General features: G+C 39.1%; 1 protein-coding gene across 1 annotated transcript; it reads left to right on the top strand.

The window, feature by feature from the left end:
• The first annotated feature begins 7 nt into the window (after positions 1 to 7).
• Positions 8 to 22,587, top strand: LOC146474136 (putative ATP-dependent RNA helicase DDX23). Its single transcript, XM_085117398.1, has 31 exons — positions 8 to 394; positions 1,608 to 1,649; positions 2,161 to 2,221; positions 2,888 to 2,947; positions 3,666 to 3,752; positions 4,687 to 4,738; positions 4,840 to 4,907; positions 5,509 to 5,538; positions 6,609 to 6,644; positions 7,569 to 7,681; positions 8,210 to 8,273; positions 9,049 to 9,128; positions 9,585 to 9,721; positions 10,621 to 10,709; positions 11,240 to 11,315; positions 12,379 to 12,515; positions 13,827 to 13,892; positions 14,202 to 14,246; positions 15,630 to 15,669; positions 15,798 to 15,847; positions 16,290 to 16,433; positions 17,428 to 17,489; positions 17,937 to 17,968; positions 18,954 to 19,011; positions 19,367 to 19,436; positions 19,520 to 19,558; positions 20,261 to 20,304; positions 20,637 to 20,720; positions 20,907 to 20,953; positions 21,435 to 21,556; positions 22,389 to 22,587. Exons 1-31 carry the CDS (start codon positions 132 to 134, stop codon positions 22,488 to 22,490), a joined length of 2,400 nt encoding a protein of 799 aa, XP_084973524.1. The 5' UTR covers positions 8 to 131; the 3' UTR covers positions 22,491 to 22,587.
• Positions 22,588 to 22,690: the final 103 nt, after the last annotated feature.

The following is a 22,690-nucleotide window of genomic DNA, read 5'->3' as shown; positions in this document are numbered from 1 at the left end:
CGCCCGCTTTGAAGGTGTGCAAAGAAATCTGGGAAAGAGCGGCCATATTGAAATTGAACGTTCTGAAATCGTGTTGTGGTTGTTGAAAGTTCCAAATTATTTATTTTGGAAAGAATAAGCTTAAATCAAAAATGGGAAGCGAGGTAAAGATGGAGGTGGATATGGATAAATTGAATAACCGCGAGGAGAAAGAAAATGCGGATAGAGACAGAGAGAGAGAGAAAGACAGACACCGGCAGAAAGACAGACATCGAGAGAAGGATTTGGACAGCAGAGACAGAGATAAAGAACGGAAGAGAGATAAAGACAGGCATCGTGACAGAGACAAACGTGATAAAGACAGAGACAGGAGGAAAGACAAAGATAGAGACAGAAAACACCGCAAGAGGTCTAGGTAAGTGAAATTTGAGAGCAAAATGGAATAAGCCTATATTTGTATAATTTGGAAAAATTTCCGCGTATCCCCATTGGACTTCTTTGTTCACGAACGACAGTCTGCAAAATATATTCATAATTTAGTATGGGGTTAAAAAGAAGAAAGACTCTTGCAGTTATTTACGAAAATTTAGTTCACAATATGACCAGCTCCTAGTTGGCTTCATATATAACTCATCTGGTATCTGGGAGCACTGCACTGGCATTGCAGAGGTCATGGGTTCAAATCCCGTTCAAGCCTGCAGTTGGCATTTTTTTCAGGCTTCTTTTCGCAACTTCTTAAGTTATGTAAATAACTGCGGGGGGTCCTGCCTTCTAATTTGTCTTTCACCCGGAAATCTTGCCCCCTCCCCCCCACCCCCCAACCCCATTATCCTACATTTACAGTTACCAGACAGTATATTTATTTTCTTGGAGCCTCCAGCTAAACGTTGATAGGTCCAAGGTGCATTTTGAGAAACATTTTTGACATGAAGCATTCAGCCGGAGTTATTTTTCAAGTTTCATGTAAGGTTTTAGCCAGAAAGGTATCCAGGTGTCGTACAGACACAATTTAAAAAAATCTCATGTTTGACCTTTAACCCTTTCACTGCTACAAGGACGTACTGAGTACGTCCTGTATCAGATTACTCTTATGCTATGAGGACGTACTCAGTACGTCCTAAGTTACAGTGCTTGTATGAATAATACCGCACATATTAAAAACAATCAAACCGCACATAAATAAACTTATGAAGGCCTGGTAAAGACTGGTACATTTGGTGACAGATACATGGCCAAAAAAACCTGCAAGATTTGTTTTTCCTGTCAACTGCAAATAATATTATCCGCCATCTTGGATTTCCATGTGTGGTTTTTGGTAAATTTTGTGATTTCTTCATCCTTTTATCACTTGAAACTTACAAGCAATGAGTGGATACACAGCTCACAATGTTGTAGAGAGGCTTTGGAACGATTCTGCTGACCCGTAAGGCATTTTTGGCAATGAATTTGACGGCGAAAGTGATGAAGATTATCGTGACGAGTCTGGTCCGCACAGGGGTAAAAAAATGGCCCGCAGCAAAAGGGTTAACCTTTCTGTGAGACAAGTTTTGAGTGACACTGGTCGTCATGGCCGATGCAAATGTTATTTCCGATCTAAACTGTTTGCATTGATTTATTTTATGTTTCAGATCTAGATCACCTCATAAGTCTAAAGACAGCAAAAAATCAAGGTTAGTCACATGTACCACAAGGCTTTTCATATGCACCTTTGATATCCGTGTTTATTCAGTCATAATCATTCATCAGTCCATCAATTTGTCTGTCAGTCAGTCAGTCAGTCGGTCAGTCAGTCCATCCATTTGTTGGTGAGTCATTCATTCCCACCCTCCCTTCTTCCTTCTTGTAAAATTTGTTTGTTTATTTGTTCATCCATTCATACTTTATCCAAGATGCAGAAATTACAGGACACAGATAACCACGGGTATATGATCAAATAAAACATTTATAAGAATTAAAAATTAAGCATCTTGAAAAGGAGGTTAAGAGGTTAACCCTACATGTATATAAAAACTCCCTCTGAAAAAAGAAAGAAAGAAAAGATCATTGATGAAACATTCAGGTGCAATTTGAGCTTGGATTTAAATAGCTGAAGGCTATCAGCTTCCACTATGTCCCTTGGAAGATTATTCAGAGTTTTTACATGTATAACAGTTCAGCCCTGACATTGTCATGTATAAATAGAACAGAGGATGACAAAAAGGAGGAAGACGAGCAGGAACAAGCAAAGACCCAAAAAGTTGAGGTGAGAAAATTAGGCACTGATTAACAATATTGGCCATGTATGTGTACCTTGTAACCACTTATATATAATTAAGCTATTAGAAAATTTTGGACAATGCAATGCAGGACCTGTCTGGTTGTATAGCAACTCAGATCATCTTAAATACATGTAAGTGCAAGTACAGTGTAACATACATATAACATATTATAATCTTTAATTTATTCATCAGAAGAGATAGAAAATGGTTGCCTTGTTTCACACATGTAAATCTGATGCGAACAAACAATGGAGTTTGGGAGAATTTCAAAAGGTCATGTTCACCCAAATTATATGCACTTTGAGTATTTCAAAAGTTTATGTTGACATTATTTTAGTGGGCTTTTACATGTAAATTACACTTCCAGACTTCCTTTTCTTTTATTGTGTTTGCATCAGGATACACAAGCATGTACACCATTTTCTGTTTCTTGATTTCTTAGAGGCAATCTACCTGTACCTAATATTGATTATTGCAGTGTTATGATGCCAATTTAGTATGATTATCAGTCAACTGGAGCTTAAAAAACTATTGATTTGTTGTGTTGCTGTATAGTGTAAGTTGTTGTTCAATAACTTACATTAACTAGGCAGTATGATATCATTTTGTATACTCATTGATAACATTTTTTTACATTATTAATTTGTTAGCCCCTCTCACTTGAGGAAATGATTGCAAGGCGAGAAGCAGAAAAGAAGGCTTTAGAAAAGGTAACAAGCTACGTGTAGCTACCACATGAAGGCATTTGGTACTGTGTTCATCATGAAGATCTCAGTTGTGAGTTCAGCATGCAAATTGCTATTTCAAAGAGCTTGTTTCAGTAGCACCAAGTGAGCTGTCCATAATAAGACATTCAAAATATTGTTATTATAATATCATGGGTGACAAATTACTCCTTAATTTTGGTGCAAAATTTCAGCATTAATTTACAAAATTGCTATCTAATGGCAACATTTCGTATATATCTCAAAACCTCATGATTGTGAGTGTAATTTGTCACCAATGATATTAAAAGATAATTTAGGCTCAGGAAATTATTAGAACTTTGACAAAACATGCGTGAAATTTATTTCCTAATTTCACTTGTCACCATTTGATTACTCATATGAATCATTATTATTAGTTGCTCAGCATGGCTTTCTGGGCCCGGTTGTTTGAAAGCCGATTAGCGTTAATCCACAATTAAAATTAATTAAGGTTTTCATCTCGCGCGATAAAAATGGCTTAAAGGCTAATGTCGAGCTAAAGGTAAAGAAAAGTCTAAGTCAATACTGAAGGACAAATAATCTCTTGGAAGAATCTTTATTTTAGTAATTAAACTCGGGTCAAACTTTACATGGTCTTTTAGCCATAGTCATCACGGTGATGATGATGTTATTGAGTTAAGGGTGCATGATGATGATTATTATTATTCTGTTTCTTTAATAGCCAACATTTTTAACCAAAGAACAGAGAGCCGTGGAAGCACTTAAGAGAAGGCAACAACAAGTAGAAGAACAAAGAAAAAAGACTGAGGTCAGGAACACATTCTAGAGGAAATAGAGGAAATATATTTTTTAAAAATTATAATTTTATTGATTACCTCTTTGGTTGTCTTAAAAGGATCAAGTTTGGATGAGTTAAACCCTCTGCAAGGCTAGAGAATTTTTACTAGGCATAACTGAGTAAAGTTGGATTATCACTAGCACTGTTGTGCAAATTGTGCGTACATACAAATGTACAGACATGACATGAAGAGTTGGAGTGCTAAACATTTTGCATCTATGCTAGGCTTTCATTCGGTACTTCATATATGATTTATTTATACCCCTATAGCCAGATAAATTTATGTTGCTATGCACATGATAAAGGAAATCCGCCTTAAATGAAGCAGTGTTCCACATACATGAAAGACAGGGTCTCAGGTCAAAAATCGGGGAAAAAGTTGGCTTACTGCCCTGACAAATTGAATCATGGTGTTTACTGAAGAAAATCTAGAGAGAACCAGATCTATTGACCCCTCCAAATAGACCTTTTCCGAGTTGCTTTGCACCTCATTATGAAAACGAGGCTAAGTGCAAAGGTTTTGTTAATTGAAAATTAGTTTTCATTCATATGCAAATAAAACTAATTTTCATATGAAAAGTTTTGCACTTACATGTAGCCTCGCTTTCATAGTGAGTTTCTCAGCAACTCGGAAATGGCCTATTCTTCATTGACTCTTTGACTTTGAAAGTTATCTGGAACACTGATGAAGGTCTAATGTACATAGTTCCAAATATTTAAGGTACAGGCTCTGAAATTGTTTTTTTTTTTTTGTCACACTCGGAAACAACTCGGAAATGGCCTATTCTTCATTGACTCTTTGACTTTGAAAGTTATCTGGAACACTGATGAAGGTCTAATGTACATAGTTCCAAATATTTAAGGTACAGGCTCTGAAATTGTTTTGTTTTTTTTTGTCACACAGGAAGAACGACAAATGAGAGAGAAGTTCTTAAGAGAGGCTCAGTATTCTAGAGGTCGGTGTTGATTAACCATGAACTAGTTTGAGGTTAATAGTATGGTGCATTTTAAGTTAAATGGTTGATTATGACTGTTTTGTTTTGTTCTCTTTTGGTAGAGGATGAAGCTGAAAGAGAAAGAAGAGAACGGAGGGAAAGACGTGAAAAAAACCTCACAGAGGAAGAGGTCAGACATTATATTTTCACTGCCTTCAGTACCATTACCAGTATTCTTACCAGGCCACGGCCTTGTGGGATTCATGCAAAAAAAATTGAAATGGTGCATTAAAGCGCAGTAAAAGCACTATTGATGGCACGCAAGTTCAGATCAGATGCTACAAGCAAAATCGACTTATAGAAGTTTGTGAGCAATTTTTTGATTGTCAATCAAAGAATTCAGTTTTGTATATCTCTTCATTTAACAACACACAGAATGCTTTAGACATTCCTGATCCTAGTAATATGCAGGAAGCATGTTCTATACGAACCTATTATTAAGACCCAGCTTGCCACATCTCTCTTAGTAGCTCAGTTGTTAAATCATGTAACAGTTGTGGGTGTACAGAAGGTCGTGGATTCAATTCCTGTCAGACACTCAGGTGTTTTCTTTGTCCCCCACTCATATCGTGATAAACGTTACCTCTTAGAAAGTGCTATTGCCCATTCCACAGTACGGAACTGTGTCTTCTTTGAAGTATATTATTGGTAATTGAAGGGAAGCTTCCCAGGATACTTTTGATTGCCTTTTGGCCCTCTTTTAATTAATTGTTTTTATGTTTGTATTTTAGGCAGAGAATGAGAAAGCAAAGCTACGAAAGGTATGGCTGTGTACAGTTTTTACTGTCAGTTAATATGTAGTTTATAATCCATGTGTAATGTGTTTTTAAGAATAATGTCCATATTCAAATTCAAGTGTTCACTTGTAAAGTGTTCATTCTGCTTATAGTAGGTTAAACTTTTAAGATAACAAAATCAGTATGCATATTTTCACTGTTTTTGATATTTTTCTTGTAGTACTAGTTTGGAGAAGTGGAATAAACATCAAAACATTTTTAATTACCACTTCTGATAATTTGGAACCTCTATTTGCATGCAATCATGTTTTGATCAAATAGTGATGTTGTACGTAATATATCAAACACAAGGAAGAGTGTTTCATCAGATATCCAAACACTGAGAAGTAGTTTGAAAAAACGAGGCGCAGCGGAGTTTTTTTTAATGACTTCGAGGTGTTTGGATACCTGATGAAACACACTTTTGAGTGTTTGATATGGCTTCTCAAATGATCAATAATTCTTGGAGAAATTCAAGGCTAAAGTTGGCAAAATTTTATGGTAATTAGGATCACATTTCCAAACCATGGTCACGGTAGTGATTTTCTTTGTTTTATCTTGATGAACTATTAATGGGTTTGAGAAGGAGAAAATATTTGTTGTTCTCTACTGGGGCTTAACTGATCAGGGCTGTCGAAGATACATTTTGAGCCACATGTTGTATTGAGCTTCTCACCAATGACAATCTTGTTGTTTTGTGAGTAAAGTGAAGCTACGTAAGTCAAGATTGCCCGGCGTAACATCTACATGTAGGTTCTTTCCTGGTATTCTGCCGTAACTGGTGTTAGATGAGCTTAGAGATACATGTAGTTTCCTGTAAGGTTGGGGAGCCACATAACAATCAAGACGAAAGCTTACATGTAGGTTAACCATGGCAACCTTGTCAGCAACAACAACCTGGCATGGTGATCACACTAAGGTGTCCACTTGGTGAAGGTGTTTATGTACAGTAGGTTACTATTTGTAGGGACATCCCAATAAACTTTGAGAGGTAATGTTGATAGTGAACATGCCTCATCGATTACTTAAATTGCATATTGCCTATTTTTTCACAGGAGAAAGAGCAAGACAAAGAAGTCGTAGCTATTAAGGTAGGTGTTAAATTTACATGTTTATAATTTCTTCAGGACTGGTATGGGGGTGTCATTTGCCCTTTCAATCCTCACTGAGACTCTAGGATTATTTCCATAATTAACCAAGTTATCACAGCTGCTACATGTCAGTGCTCTTATTATATATGAAAGTCTGGAGACTCAGGCTCATCTTAAATTTGTAGAGCAGGTTTCAGTAATAACCATTTTGACTATTTCTGAGCCATTGTCTAACTACAAGTCTGAGCGAATTGTTTGGGACAGTAGCCTCATTGGGTCCATTGGAGACAAAGTCAGTGTTCCTCCCCCCCCCCTCCCCTCCCCTGTTCAGTGTTGATGAACAGATAATTATCAATACATATGATATCTGCAAGTGTTAATGATTAGCATTGAAGACTGGGGTTTGGGGATGGGGAGATATACCGGTATAATTTTACAGTCAGTCCACGTCATGCATGACCATTATTTCCGGGAATGAAATGAACATTCAAATTCCTCTTTGTAATGCCTGGCGTTTGAAAGGCATCTTGAAAAATCCTCTGGAAATCTTTTTGAGAAAGATGCATCAATTGAAAAAAGTCAAAGTACTTGGGAAACAATTGCTATTTTTGAAATACTTATTAATGATGTAATGTAAAGAAAATTTGATAGCTTTATTCTGTCAATAAACTAAGGAAATTTCCCTTGCTCTCGATGTTCAAAACTGACATAACATGTAAATTTCAAAACTCTGTTCAAAATTTCAAAAATACTAGTCAGGTGTGATGTAGATTGACTGTAATACCAGTGTATGTCACTGTACCTGCAGTGAAGATGTTGATGTCGTAGTTGCTGAGGTTAGCGAAAGCACTGAAATTAATAACTCCCAGTTGGCCAGGTACATGTTAAATAGTTTGTGTTGTTTTCTGATGTGGAACATTCCAGGAGCGCTACCTGGGTGGACTGAAAAAACGGAAGAAGATCCGTCGCCTTGCTGACAGGAAGTTTGTGTTTGACTGGGACACTGGAGAGGACACTGCTGTTGATTACAATCCAATGTAAGTGGTTTGAGTCAAAATGTTCATGAAAAGTTAGTAGCAACTGTTACACACAAAGAAAACAACAACAAGAGCAATATTATTATAATTGTTCTGAAAGCGATGAAAGCGATGAAAGCTGCTATTACAAATTTAGTGCAGAGTGCTAATTGGGGACACTTTCCTCGTCAAATTGGAATTTGGAAATGTTGAATTTTTTTCTGGGGACGGAGGGGGGCTGGTATTACCTAGAGATAAACCTCTCAGAACCAGGACAAGAACCGTCAACAAACTTAACCCATTTTTGAAGCTGAATCAGCAAATTGAACCCTGACTGCATTAGCTTGGTAGGAGGCGAGTGCTCCCACCATTGCGCCATCCCTGCTCCTACGGGATGACGCAGTGGCCATTACTGATTATGAAGGTGATGATGATGATGATGTTTATTAATTATGATGGCTTTAAGGACAGGCACAGGGAAGTTGTTGTGTTGGATAGAGCCTTAGAGGTACAGGTGTATGGGGCATGACAGTTGTTTGTTTTATTTAGTTATATGGAGAAGCATCAGATACAATTGTTTGGAAGAGGACACATCGGTGGGATTGACATCAAGGTAACCATGATTGTATTTAGCCATTATTTTGAAACAAACACTCTACATTGTCTAAGTTAAATTAGATATTTAATACTGATATATACTCTTGATCAATAGTTGAATCTATCTATTAAGAGACCTTAATTCAGACTTTAAAATAATATAATTTTAGCAGTGTTTTTTTTATTCCTGTAAACCCCTCCAGGCCTTCGCTTATGGTGCCCCATGTTGATTTTGACCACTGATTTTTTCTACAACACACCATTGGAGACAGGGTAGATCAGTTGTGGGTTATATAATTTAGCAGTGTTTTTTTATATTAACACATTTTTGTTCAACTTCAAGTTTATTATGCCATCTTTCAGAATACAAGTTTTCCTTCAGGAGCATAGTTAATTGAGAGACTGGTTATAAAATCTTTCCATGTTAACAATGGTGCTGCAATTTATGTTGGAAGGGCCACAACCCTGCACAATCCTTTGTTTTAACGTTTACACTACAGTTGAATATCTTAACAGGAACATTTCTATTGGTCAGTTGCTCCAACACATTTCTAAATCTATTGTGGTTTTTACATGGTCAAGGCCAAAAATGCAACAAAAACATAACAAATACGTTTGTCAGGCTTCATAGCCATTGCCTTTTATTAACTATGACCTGAGCTTTTGTTTATTGAAAGCCTTTTTTACATCTTAGGGAGATTTTTTGCATTTTTAAAACTAACCCCCTAATCCTTCTGTAATAACAAGGTTTGGCTATGCCAAAATGTTTTTATGTACATGTTCCTTCGCAGTGGCAGAAAAAAGAAACAGGAAAGTTTTACCAGGAGATGTTGGAGAAAAGACGAACTGTGGAGGAAAAGACTCAGGAGGCGTAAGTTGTGAAACTTCCTTTTGAAATGATGGATCGTAGAATGAACTCTGCAGTGTATGTTAAAGTGCTAAATGAACCCATAAATTTCCTACTGAGCGTTAGCCCTAGTAAGGAAATGGGAGAATGCATGAGGCAAAGGAAAAAATCTTTGACTTCAGCAGGAATCGAACCCACAACCTCCGGATTTGATCAGCGTTGCTCTACCGAGTGAGCTATGAGGTCATATGAGAGCAAGTTGACGTCGCGGGACAAATGAATGTTGTGCTGCTAGCACTATGGACACAAATGATGGATTAGAGAATGCAGTGTATGTTAAAGTGCTATGAACCCACCCATGAAGATGTTTGCTAGATCCGCTGTTTTGCAACACCAAAGACATTTGACCCTTTACTTTGTCCATCGCTTTACTGTTTTAAGTTTTCACGGAATTTCTGAGTGTGTTGTTTTGTAACTCAGGTCACGGATAAAGAAGCAGCGTGATCTGGAAAAGCAACGTGCATATGATGATCGTCACTGGAGTAAGAAATCGTTGGAGGAGATGACTGATAGAGATTGGAGAATCTTGCGGGAAGATTTCACCATTTCTACAAAAGGTACTTAATGGATAGGATTTTTAAAACATTTGCTTGTTTGTTGCTTAACACTTTAAGCTCCAGTGGTGACCAACTTCTAAAGGAAATGACAATCAAAGACGTCATTGGGGCTTAAAGGGTTAACCCTATTCAGCCTTATGAGGGGGAGGGGTGTCACAAAGTGCTTATAAGGTTTGCAACTGTGCATACGCTCTGTACATTTCGGGACAATCCGAGAAAACCTTATTTCTTTAGGATGGCACCTTCCAATTCAAAGGTATTTTTACGTGGTTTATGGCTATGCTGGAAAAAAAGATCTTAGCAAGGTTTATTAAACGCTGCACCCTGCGACATCCAAAACAAAGCGACTTCATCCAGTCAAACTTGAATTTTCTTTGTTTTTGAATGTCCCGGTGCACAACTTGCTCTCCAGTGTGATGGACTTTGTACCATGTGACCGTTAGCTACAAAGGGCCCATTGCCATGTAATGCCCAGAAGTAGTAAGAGTACAAGAGCTTTAACTGAAAATATAGGACATCCCCGTCACTTCTTACAGGTGGAGTATCTTGTTAACCTTTCAAAACCCATTAATAATTCATAAGCCCATTGGCCTATCAAATGGTCGATAAAACATTACGTGCAGTGGTTTTAAAACCCGATAAAACCTCCTCCTTATTAGTATGCAGTGTTTAATGTTTTTCCTGTATGCTTATTTCCAATGTTCACAAAAGCATCATTGTCATGAACTCTCTTGACACACGCTTTTCCAGGAATGTTTTTGAAGCCGTTCAAAAAACTTGCAGCACGTGTTTTATCAGGTCTAAAACCACTCAGCTGCACGTTGTGCTTTTAAATCCCGATAAAACACTGCTGCTCGTGTTTTAAACATTATTCAATACCAACTTGTTTTTTGTTGCAGGTGGCAAGATCCCATACCCACTGAGAACATGGAGAGAAAGCACTCTTCCAACTGAAATACTGGACATTGTTGACAAACTGGGATATGAGGTGATTTACAATACAGTACAATATGATAACTTCGTTTAAAGAGGGAGGCGTAATAACCTATCACAGTTTTCTAACTATAGCCCTCAAAATATGAGGAATAAATACATATAACATGCACAATATTGAAGTTGACATGCTATAAATACAATTGGGCGATAATATTGTAAATTTAAAGGCAGGGGAGGGCACTGCACACCTGTAAAAATGTTGATGCAATCAGCTTTTTACATTTACTCGAGTATCATACATCATCTCTCATTTACATGTAATTTACACAAATCATTTGAATTTACATTAGTACACACTTAAAATTGACATGACAGGAACAATTCTCCTTCAGGTCTGTTGTTTTCGAAATGTTGGTAGAATTTGACTTAGTTTGCACCTCTTTTTTGTTAATTTTTATTTTAAAACTATGAAAAAGTGCCTTCTATGGTATGGTTTAAAAAAGTTGATCATGTAATGTGCTGATTTCTCCCACCAAAAATATGGTTTTACATTTCAAGCAAACATAATTTGCTTCCTTGTAGGATCCGACTCCAATCCAACGTCAAGCCATTCCTATTGGCCTCCAGAACAGGGACATTATTGGGGTAGCAGAGACAGGTTGAGTATTTAAAACAGTCATACTTTGCAATCTCCTTGTCTTTACGAGTAGCCGACAATCTTGGCCAATTGAGTTATGGACACTTGGCTCTATTTGAAAATTTTCCTTTTTTACCTGTTATGCCTCAACAGTATCAATGTCTTTGCTGTAAGTTGCTTAGTTACAACCCCCCCCCCCCCTCCCGCCTCCTTGCCCCCTGTTCAATGTTTTGTGTTAAGACTTGTACTTGTCCTTAAATAATTTTTGTACTTAAATAATTTTCTCTTCCACCGAAATAATTTCCTCTTCCATCGTAAGCAGTGCCCAACTCGAAAGCAGCATGCTCCTTTGGGCACTGCTCACACTAAACCAAACAAATTTATCCTAATTCTTGTTAATCCTCCTTTGCAATATAAATGTTGATTGTTTTTTTTTTTATGTATTGTATTGAATCTCTTTGTATGTGTGAAAAATAAAATTGAATTGTCACTCACATTGATTTGTGTTTGTTCATCAACATTGTTAGGGGGAGGGAGGCAATGATAACACGTCTAGATCAGCCTCACCAAGTCCTCTGTCCCGAATAATTTTGCCAGGATTGTAAGCTGCAAAAAGGAAATACTATAATGTGGACTATATTTTAGTTTTATTTAAAGTAAGAGCTACTAACATTTATCTGCATCTTCAATGGGTATACAGCTGTTCCAACAAAGGTTGTCCAAAAAAAGGGTAAAAGTGTATGCGACAACGCCAAAAGGTAGCTTTTATTGAAATTGCTGTGTACGTTTTTACGCTTTTTTGGACAACCTTTTACGAAACAGCTGTTTTCAGTTAAAGAATGCACATTTATTCAGTGCCTTAGCATTGTTCCGCATAAGACAGGTCTAAGGTTAAAAACCCGAGATAGCTGACTTCTTGACATGACAAATTGAATGGTAATATGAGGAAAATCTAGAGAGGACCAGAGCTATTGATCCCTCAAAATTTTTTGTGGACACCCACACTTTGAAAGTTATCTAGAACACTGTGATAGTCTCATAGCCCATTCTGATTCGATAACATGTTGTTTTCATCAATATACAGGCAGTGGTAAAACAGCGGCATTTGTGATTCCCCTATTGGTGTGGATCATGGGATTGCCCAAGATTGAACGAGACTCTGATGCAGACAAGGGACCATACGCTATTATCTTAGCTCCAACCAGGGAACTGGCACAACAGGTAAACAAACAAACAAGTTAGGGATAATGCCTCCTAATATTGAGGTATTTTTGTACAGTTTATGACTGTGTGGGAATAAGTGGATCTTTGCAAGAGAGATTGGAATCCAAAAAGAAAATTGGGGTTAACCACACATTTTTCAGAGATACTTAAACAATAAGTTCCGCTATAAAAAGGCAAGCCCCTCCTTCATTTCACACTTTTGTGGGCGTGAGATTCAAATTTAGACGCTTCTCGGTCATGACAAGTTGTTGACTCAAGCATCCTCTGAAAAATATGCCTCAAAATTTGATAATATCACCACAACAATATAAGATATCAATTTCTAATTTGTTTGACAAGGGTTATTCTGAAAACGAAGCCAATTTTATGGGTAAAAGCCGAAGGAAAAGTCACATGTTGTTTGTCAGTTGTTTACACTCTGATGGTTGATTGACAACTGAAGGTGAGAATGGCCAGGCCAGACCCCTTTTATACCGGAACTTCCTGTTTCAGTAACCATAATTAAAAAAAGGCTGTAATATATGGCAATATATGGCATTTTTCTCCAAATTGAAGCTTCATTATTTCCGAAAAATTTGTGGTTACCTGCTAAGATCTGTATTTCCTGAATAGTCATAAATCTGTATGACTCAATACATTTGTTTTAGAAGGTACCATCCTATAAGAAACTTGAGATTTGCGGACCATCCCAAGATGCGCAGAATGTATGTGCAGTAACAAATGGAGGCATCGTCCTTACAAACATGAAACTTGCACTGCATGTTGTTAATTTCATTATGGTTGTTCATCATCAACAAATAATGAAGAAGTAAGGAAGTGCCCCCAATTACCCCATCCAGCCCCTGAGAACTTGCACTGTATGTAAACAAACAAATTAACCAACCCCATGATTTGGAATAAGCCCACTCATTCTATATAAAAGGTCCTTTTTAGTTAGTAGTCATTTCACATACCACTTTTCCTTTTCCTTTTAAGAAGCCTCCAGGCCACGGTTGTTCAAAGAGCGGATCATTTTATCCACTGGATAGGTTGCTATGTGGCAATTAAATGTGTACAAGAATTTCCCTATAGCCCTATAATAACTTGTGTATAGAGAAGAAGCGTATGGCTAATTTAAGTATGGGATTGTGTGGAAAACTTACCAGAAGCGTTATTTGGAGTACATTTGCACTGCTGGATGGTGACTTATCCACTGGATTAAGTTTTCTGCTCTTTGAACAACTGGGGCCAGGTCTACCAGCTTGTCTTTTCTTGAATATTTGAGTGTAGGTTTTAATGCATTCAATAATGTATGTTTAATCTTGTCAGATTGAAGATGAAGCCATTAAGTTTGGTCGTCCTCTTGGCATTAGAACAGTTTCTGTGATTGGTGGGGTAAGCAACTGAGTGATCAATGTCTAGTTTCTCCTTTTAGTAAAAACACATTACCAACCAGAAAGTTGAGAAGAATATCAGATTCAATCTTATGTTAACTTTCAGAAGAACACCCATGGACTTCATCACGTCTAAATTTATGAGGGATCAAAGGTTGGGTTGTGCAGTTGTTGTTCTAAGCCCAGAGATGAAATCATAATAATTATCGGCATTCTGGGATCAGAATTGTGAGAAAAACAAAGCAGTGCTAGATTGAAAAATTTGTTTGTAACTAAATTTTCTGATTGTTTTTCTTCATTGAACTCACAGCTGTCCCGTGAAGATCAAGGATTTCAGTTAAGACTTGGATGCGAGGTAAACTATAAACTTAAAGATGTCAGAAAAGTGCACATCAACTTCTTTTTTTCTTAATCTGGGACTGAATGTTCCAACATTTTGGTGGTACAACACTGTTGCAACGTTTAGCACGCCATGTAGGATGACGTCAGGGCTTTTGAATGTTGGCATGGCTAGTGTCAAGTAATGTTTAGTTACATGTCTAATATTGCTTTCCAACAAAATGATGTTACGGACAATAAGGTTACTGATAGGGAAGAAAGGTCGAATTTCTCTCAAAAAAACTTTTTAGGTAATCGTTGAAACGAGAAAGGGGCGAAGGGTTTAGTGAAAACGGTAGTTCGAAATCTTGAAAAGAACGCGAGCTATCTGGGAATAAAAGGTTTTGTAGGAATAGCGGTGAACGAGTGAGGGTGTCATAATCCAATTTATACGGGGCTGTGTCGACGTTTACGCGGCGAAGTTTACCCGCGATCTCGAAATACCGGGAAATTTGCATATTTCGCTTACATCGTGTTCATCGCATGACACGACGTTTTATACTGAATTTTACAGTGAGACAGCGTTCCATTTTGGATTTGAATAGAGCGAAGCAAGATAAGCCGCCTTGGGTGAAAGTTAAGAAAAAACGGGGCTTAAGAAGGCAAACAAGGTCAAACTCTAATCGTTTAACGAAAAAAGAAACTTCAGCTGCCAGCGAGCGGTAAAGGTTCGTGGTGCAACCAGAAAATACTCCATTTTTCTCGCAGCTTCTTTTCAACTCTGACCATGTGGACGGGTGGCACTGAACAAGTTAGGATGCTGATGTTTCTGTCTGGATGTTGGTGGACCCAGCCTTTTTTCTGCCTTCATGGTGTTTAGTTAAAAAACTACTTTCACTCCACTTTGCCTCTTTCCACCTCGGCATATGAATTTCAGGGCTGCGAAACTGGGTTGAACTCTAGCGTATCCCTAATGGACAGAGTATAATCTCACCTTGCCTTACCCGTAACTTAAGCCGCCGTTACACGTTGAAACTTTTAGCTGAAACTTGTGTGCAACGGCGAACGAGACCAGTTTCACGAAGTGGTGTTACACGGTGAAACTCTTGTTTGTTTGTATTCTACCACTGCGATCGTTGCGAGCCGTTGCAGAAGTAGAAAGCGGTTCTATTTTTCGTGAAACTTGTCTCGCAACGGAAGTTCGAAAAAGGTTCACGAAACTGACCATGTTACACGGTGCAACGCCTGCTGAAACTTGTTTCGCAGCGCTGTTGCACACAAGTTTCAGCTAAAAGTTTCAACGTGTAACGGCGGCTTTACCTCAGTTTTAAATTGCCAAAAATGTGTAGACGTAGCTTAGTTTACTCTGTGACGCGGACTAATTACTTTTTTGTTGGTGTTGTCGTTGTTTTTTTTCCAGATTGTCATTGCAACACCTGGTCGTTTGATTGATGTCCTGGGTAATTATAATCTTCTTTATATCAAGTTTCAAGTTTCAGTGTCAAGTTTTGTAATGGTGATGATCATTATGACAATTCACTTTTGTTGTTGTTACTGATTTTTTATTGTCTTCTTCTCTTTTTCACAGAAAATCGGTACCTTGTACTCAGTCGCTGTTCTTACTTCGTTCTGGATGAGGTTGGTGGTGATAGCTTTCTAGGCATTCATAAACGTGAACCACGTACCGTAGACATCCTTAAGGTTTTGGCAGTCTAACATTCGTGAATTGATAGATATTTTTCAGTCAACAAACATATTATTTTACACGACCCCACAAGCTGCAGAGCTTTAATTTTTAATCGTGCTGAAATAAAGGCTGTCTCTCTGACTGTCCGTCTGTCTGACTGGCTGTCTGTCTGACTGGCTGTCTGTCTGACTGTCTGTCTGTCTGACCGTCTGTCTGTCGGTCTGACTGTCTGTCTGTCTGTCTGTCTGTCAGTGACACAGACATCTCGGAAAAAGGAAATCCGAGTTCTCCCAACAGAAGTCTAACCTATGTGGTATTGATCCGTCAAAGTTTAAGTGCCGGAAGTGGTGCCAGCCACCTCAATCTGAGATTTACCTGTGATGATCATTTTAGGCTGATCGTATGATTGACATGGGCTTTGAACCTGAAGTTCAGAAAATCTTGGAACATTTGCCAGTCAGCAACGTGAAACCTGATACAGAGGAAGCTGAGGATCCAGAGAGCTTAGCTTACATGGGGAAGGACAAGTTTAGACAGGTTGGTGAGAAAACTGGTTTAACTTGGTCATTTCTAAGGCCTGCCGCACACTTGAGGAGAGAGCTCAGCAAACTGCCTCGCGAGACGATCAGCTCAGCTGTTTCATCGCGCGTGCGGTTGAGTTTTCGTGAGTTTTTCGCCTCGCGATGCCGTGGGGAAAATATCTGTTGTTGTTGTTTGGTATTTGAGATTTCGCCTCACGAGGGGAAATTCTCACGAAAACTCAATCGCACACTTGAGGAAACAGCTGAGCTGATTGCCTTTCGATGCCTTGCAAGGCAGTTTGCTCAGCTCTTTCCTCAAGTGTGCGGCAGGCTTAAGAATGAATAAAAAGATTAAATTTCATTTTTACTAAAATAGACTTTAAAACAAAATTACATGAAAGTACTGCTTTTAAGCTTCTATTTGAATGGCCACCCTGAAGGCTTTTTGTAACACTGATTTGAAAATCAGAACCACCTTGTACAGGTTAGTAAACAAAGGAAAGTGCTGCTCAGACCATGTAGCTTTCATTTGAATGGTCATACTTTAGGATTTCATCGCAGACTCATAAGTTGGAAATACAGTATAATAAACAGCATCACAGGAAAGTACTGCTCAGTAGCTTTCGTTCGAATGGTCACACTTTAGGATTTTATCCACAGACTGAAAAGTTAGAACCACCTTGTACAGTATAATAAACAGCACCACAGGAAAATACTGCTCAGTAGCTTTCATTTGAATGGTCACACTTTAGGATTTCATTCACGTACTTAACATTAGAATCACCTTGTACAGCATAATAAACAGCACCACAGGAAAGTACTGCTCAGTAGCTTTCATTTGAATGGTCACACTTTAGGATTTCTTGGACAGATTAAAAAGTTAGAAACATCTTGAAGACAGTGTAATAAACAATATCACAGGAAAGAACTACTCGTTAGCCCTCATTTGAATCGACACCCCTATCTCCAACAAAAGCCACCGCTAAAAGCTTGTCATCCACTTTTTTCAGACTGTCATGTTCACAGCCACCATGCCTCCACAAGTTGAACGTTTAGCTAGAAGCTATCTCAGGTAAGTAATGCTTGCCTGTTTAATCCTTTAAGCCCCAGTACAATATTGGTTAACTGTAAGAACAGCTCCCCACTACCGACTGTCGGCCGACTGTCGACCGACAAACGGCCAACAGTCGGCCGACGAACGGCCAACAGTCGGCCGACAAACGGCTAACAGTCGGCCGACAGTCGGTAGTGGGGAGCTTTTCTTCACAATTACTCAATATCGCTTCAAATCTCATCCACCTCCTCCATCCTTAGGGAAGAAATGTGTACATATCCCTGAAGAACAGGCTCACGACTTGATGTTTTCTGAATATGAATATGTGAAACATATATTTGAACTGCGGGTGAAAGATTAAATAGAGAAAAGATGAAAATTTCAGGCTTTCTTTTCGCAACTGCTTAAGTTTCGGAAGTAATTGCGAGGATCTTTCCTCTATTTAATTGATGTTTTCTCTTGCAGACGGCCTGCTGTGGTTTACATCGGCTCCATAGGTAATTATCGTAACTGTTCTTTATCCTTGACATTTAAGCCAAGTTGAACTTGACCGTGAATGCCATAAGGGCTTGAATAAATGATGCAACATTTGGCGTATAGCAGCAAAACCGCAGCTAAATGAGCGACTTTTGGCGACTCGCGTTGTTGAAAAATTATCGCGTCGCCACCGCGTGGTAAAATCGCCAGTGTAGCCACCCTCACACAGACGATGCGGCAGCTAAAAAGTCACAGAAAATAGCGTTTAAAAATTAAAGGAACGGAGTTTTCTCACTGGGTTGTCGCATCGCCTGTGCAAGGGTGGGCCTGACATGCGATTTTCACGGCGTGCAAGCGAAACGACAAAAGTTGCTCGTGTATGAAGTAAAATCAGGGATAAAGCCACTTTACGACTTTGCTGCTTGTTCGTCTTTGGTGATCATTTCCGTTATTCTCATGGCATGTACGTGTGATGAAGTAGTGTTAATTTAAGGAGAAGTTAGGTGCTGATCGTTATTGGGACTCAATGAGCTTGAGTGTATTTAAGCATGCACTGGTATCTATTATTAAGGACGGTGCCTACTATTGTTACTGCGCATACGTTCTGCGCATCTCGAGATACTCGGGTTTCCTATGGGTGGTGCCTACTAATACAGGGATATTTTTGCGCCGTTTAAATCTATGCGGAGAAAGTAGAACTTACCAAACGCTCTTGGTATCTCAAAAGAAAATTGGGGGTAGCCATGCATTTTTCAGAGATAATTAAGGTTCAATTTAGGAAAAAATCTCATACATTGCTTTATATTTTAGCGTTTTTTAGAGATATTGTTGCTTAATTTTCTCTGAAAAATGCGTGGCTACCCCCAGTTTTCTTTTTGGATTCCAATAGCCCTTACTAAGATCTACTTTTCCCGCATAGTCATAAACCGCACAAAAATACTTCAGTATTAGTAGGCACCGTCCTTAAAAATACTTTTTAAAATAAACGTTTGTTTTTGTTAACAGGCAGACCAGTTGAGAGAGTGGAACAGAAGGTGTACTTGCTTAAAGAGCAAGCGAAGAGGTAATCCACATGTATTGGTATTGTTTGAAAGATTTCTCCTTATTCCAATTTATTTATGTTGTTAGCATTTAATAATTTGTGCAAATCAAGGTATCCACGCTTCCCTGATTTGTAGATGTCATGTGTTCCTGACACGAGTACTCCTCAACATTGCACCACAATTCATTTAAACTTCTCCATGTCTTAGCAGTCACATATGAAACAGTAATAGTAGTAAATGGGTTTAATTCCTGTCGGTGACTCAGATTTTCTTTGTCCCGACCCTTTCTTACCCCATGTCTTCTTTGTGACTGCATTTATTTAGCTTCTGCCTAAAGAGGCTTTGCTGAAACATTGTTTGTCCATTCCTCGACAGGAAGAAGCTGCTAGAGATATTGAACGCTGGCATTGATCCTCCCATAATGATATTTGTTAATCAAAAGAAGGTGAGATGCTGTCAGTCTGTTTATTCCACGTTCTGTCACCTTCGCGTTTCAATTAAGCTCACCATCCTTCTTCCTCTCTTCAGGGAGCGGATGTGCTTGCAAAGTCTTTGGAGAAAATGGGCGTAAGTTTCTCTATCTGTTGTTCTGTTGTTGTTTTTGTTGTTGTTTGAGATCTTTGAAGAAACAAGTGAATACCCGAAACTAGAAGGACCTAACTGTTGAAAGGCTCTGTTTTGTTTCGCGTTGGTTTTGTTTGTTTATTGTGTCGTGTCTTCGAGTTGGGTCTTCAAGGAAGACATGTCCTTTGTCTTGCCTTCGTTTTTCCTAACCTAACTAAGAGGTTTTTCGGGAAGAGGGTGGGAAGGGAGTGGGGAGAGGGGTGGAGGGGTACGAGAGAAAGGGAAAGAAAAGCCTGATAACTCAGGCTCATCTGTACCATTTGCATCGTCTCACATGGTTGGTCGAGAGGACAAAAGAACGAACAACAGAACAATGTTCTCATCTTGAAAAAAAAAATGCAGCTGCAGGTAAAAGGGTCCAGTGAGAAAGGTGCAGGTCAACTAGACAGCGTCCCCTTCTCATACGATTCGGTTCTCCGAAATCAGAATCACTAACGGTTATTTTCCTTCCCTTTCTCCCCTCTCCCCTCTTCTAACGAAGGCCTGATGATACTCAGGTTATCGTTTTTCCACGATAAGTGTTCAGATTGAAGGTGATGCTCGTTGCTCGCGGCGTTGCGTCTCATCTTCAATTGCATGGTTTCCCTTCGTCTTACCCAGTTACCATTTTCATTTCTGAGCAGTTCATAACTTTCTTTTCTTTAGTTCCGCGCCACAACCCTTCACGGTGGAAGAAATCAGGAACAGAGGTGTGTTTAACGTGTTATTTCTAATTTCCTTTAATCCAGATATTTTTATATTTCTCTTTGTTCTGAGAACTGATGTGATTGTACGTCCAAACAATATTTCGGTCTCATGCACTAATTGATCGCGAAGAAATTTCAATAAGTTTACGGGAGGCGATTTACCGGTGCTTTGTCTCTGGATATGGCCTTAGGCGCCGGATGTTTAGTGGGGCAGTGTGTTTTTTTAACGCTGTATTAGTTGTCCAAAACTGTGTGCAAGTGCCTTTAGTTGAACAAAAACCGGTCATTACTGTGCGGCAAAAGTCGCTTACATGTTTCCTTTCCTTGTTTTCCAGAGAGTTCGCTTTGTCAAGTCTCAAGTCTGGAGCTAAGGATATCCTTGTAGCCACTGATGTGGCTGGTCGTGGTATTGATATCAAGTACGTTGTAATCAGTTTCGCTCAGTTTCGTCTTATTTTGTTTAGCTTACGTCTTATTGCCGGTATTTTTAGCCGCTCAAAGTTTTCTCTTTAAAGAAACACACCAGCTAGTTGGTTTATAATGTCCCCTTGTTTGAGCTGGTGCTTGGGTATTTAATTATATTGTGTGCTTAATTACCTTGCCAGGGATGTATCGCTTGTCATCAACTATGACATGGCCAAGTCTATCGAAGGTAAGTGTTACCTTTTAATTTACTAATGCACACGCTATAGCGCTTTAAACTTTAAACACACCATCAACTGATCAACCACCATTCTGTTTTGATTCTCAAGATGATTGTTGTTAATTTTCTGCATTTTGTCAAAACGTCGATACTCCTGGGATGAAATGATTGCTGTTATGGGCTTCATTTGTTGAAATTTTGTTTCGTCTTTTCTAGTTTGTCGCCGTTTTCAGACCGTTTATATCTTGGTTGTTGTCTTTGTCTTTGTTTCCACTTTATATTTTGTTGCCGGTGGTATCTTTGATTTCATGGTGTTGACAGTTTGTCATTCTCTGTTAGTTGTGAGTTTTTACGCAGTTATCTAAGACCAAACAATTTTCCCATCAAACTGCACTCTACAAAATGTCAATGTTATTAGCATTTGGGTTACTTGAATGATTAAAGTTGCTTTCTTTTTTAACCTGTTTTATTTTTATTTTTTTTTTATCAGGCTACACACATCGTATTGGTAGAACCGGTCGAGCAGGAAAAACTGGTGTTGCCGTGACGTTTTTGACTCAAGAAGACTCGGCCGTGTTTTACGATCTCAAGCAGACGTTGCTAGCGAGTCCGGTGAGTACAAACCGTTGGGAATTTGCTAGAACGTTGTAAAAAAAAGTAACAAACGGAATGCAGTGGAAGAATAAGAAATAGACACTGGAGAAAACCATACCACCTTTGCCAAGCGCCGGCGCGGGAAAAAGTACGGCCGGTGCCAAGCGCGGGAAAAAATGCGACCGGTGCCAAGCGCGGGAAAAAATGCAACCGGTGCCAAGCGCGGGAAAAAATGCGACCGGTTCCAAGCGTGGGAAAAATGCGACCGGTGCCAAGCGCGGGAAAAAATGCGACCGGTACCAAGCGCGGGAAAAAATGCGACCGGTGCCAAGCCCGGGAAAAGTGTGACTGGTGCCAAGCGCGGGAGAAAAGTGCGAACGGTACCATCCGCGGGAAAAAATGCGACCGGTACCATCCGCGGGAAAGAATGCGACCGGTGCCAAGCCCGGAAAAAGTGTGACAGGTGCTAAGCGCGGGAAAAAAGTGCAAACGGTGCTAAGTGCGGGAAAAAGTCTTACAGGTGCCAAGCGCGGGAAACGCAACGTGCGGAGGAAGTTTCCTCAGCGCGTCGCCTCTCCTCGCAGGAGGCAATTTTCGCGCGCGCGCGTGGGTCGCTCGTTTTACTATCCTTAAGAAAAATAAGGTCCTGCTTGTAGTCCATAGAGTGTGTGCACGGCAGCCATGTTGGAGGACTAAAACAATAGAAGATATTTGCATAAAAATATAATATATTTCCCAAAGGAAAATCATTGTATTGTTTCGGTCCTCCAACATGGCCGTCGTGCACACCCTCTTTAGCTTTCGGACGTGATGCTTTGTCGTGAATGGCTCGTTTTTGTTTGTTTGACAGGTGAGCAACTGTCCGTCGGACCTTGATAAGCACCCTGACGCCCAGCACAAGCCTGGTACAGTACTGACAAAGAAGAGAAAGGAGGAGACAATTTTTGTATAGAAACATACGCAGCTGAACACAGCAGAGCCACATTTTACAATTCAGTACAGTGAAATAGTAAACCAAATACTTATATAAAAATAAGCAGTTTTCAGTACCTTGTGTGAGGTTATTTCTTTACAAGTTATTAACTCGCTGCAGTCGGTTTAGAGGGGAAGTATACAGTATCACGGAGATTTTAACCTTTTGCGATGAAAATG

Source organism: Pavona decussata, unplaced genomic scaffold (assembly GCF_977016875.1).
Source record: "Pavona decussata unplaced genomic scaffold, jaPavDecu1.1 SCAFFOLD_91, whole genome shotgun sequence".
In the NCBI taxonomy this organism is placed as follows: domain Eukaryota; kingdom Metazoa; phylum Cnidaria; class Anthozoa; order Scleractinia; family Agariciidae; genus Pavona; species Pavona decussata.
The sequence above is the reverse complement of the archived record's forward strand: the minus strand, read 5'-3'. Positions and strand labels throughout refer to the sequence as shown.

What these genes read in the sequence shown, in the direction of transcription:
- LOC146474136 (XM_085117398.1), top strand. Translation starts at nt 132, where the DNA reads ATGGGAAGCGAGGTAAAGATGGAGGTGGATATGGATAAATTGAATAAC. An exon ending in AAAGACAGCAAAAAATCAAG is followed by an intron (nt 1,650 to 2,160) that starts GTTAGTCACATG and finishes ATGTATAAATAG; the next exon opens with AACAGAGGATGACAAAAAGG. An exon ending in CAAAGACCCAAAAAGTTGAG is followed by an intron (nt 2,222 to 2,887) that starts GTGAGAAAATTA and finishes TTAATTTGTTAG; the next exon opens with CCCCTCTCACTTGAGGAAAT.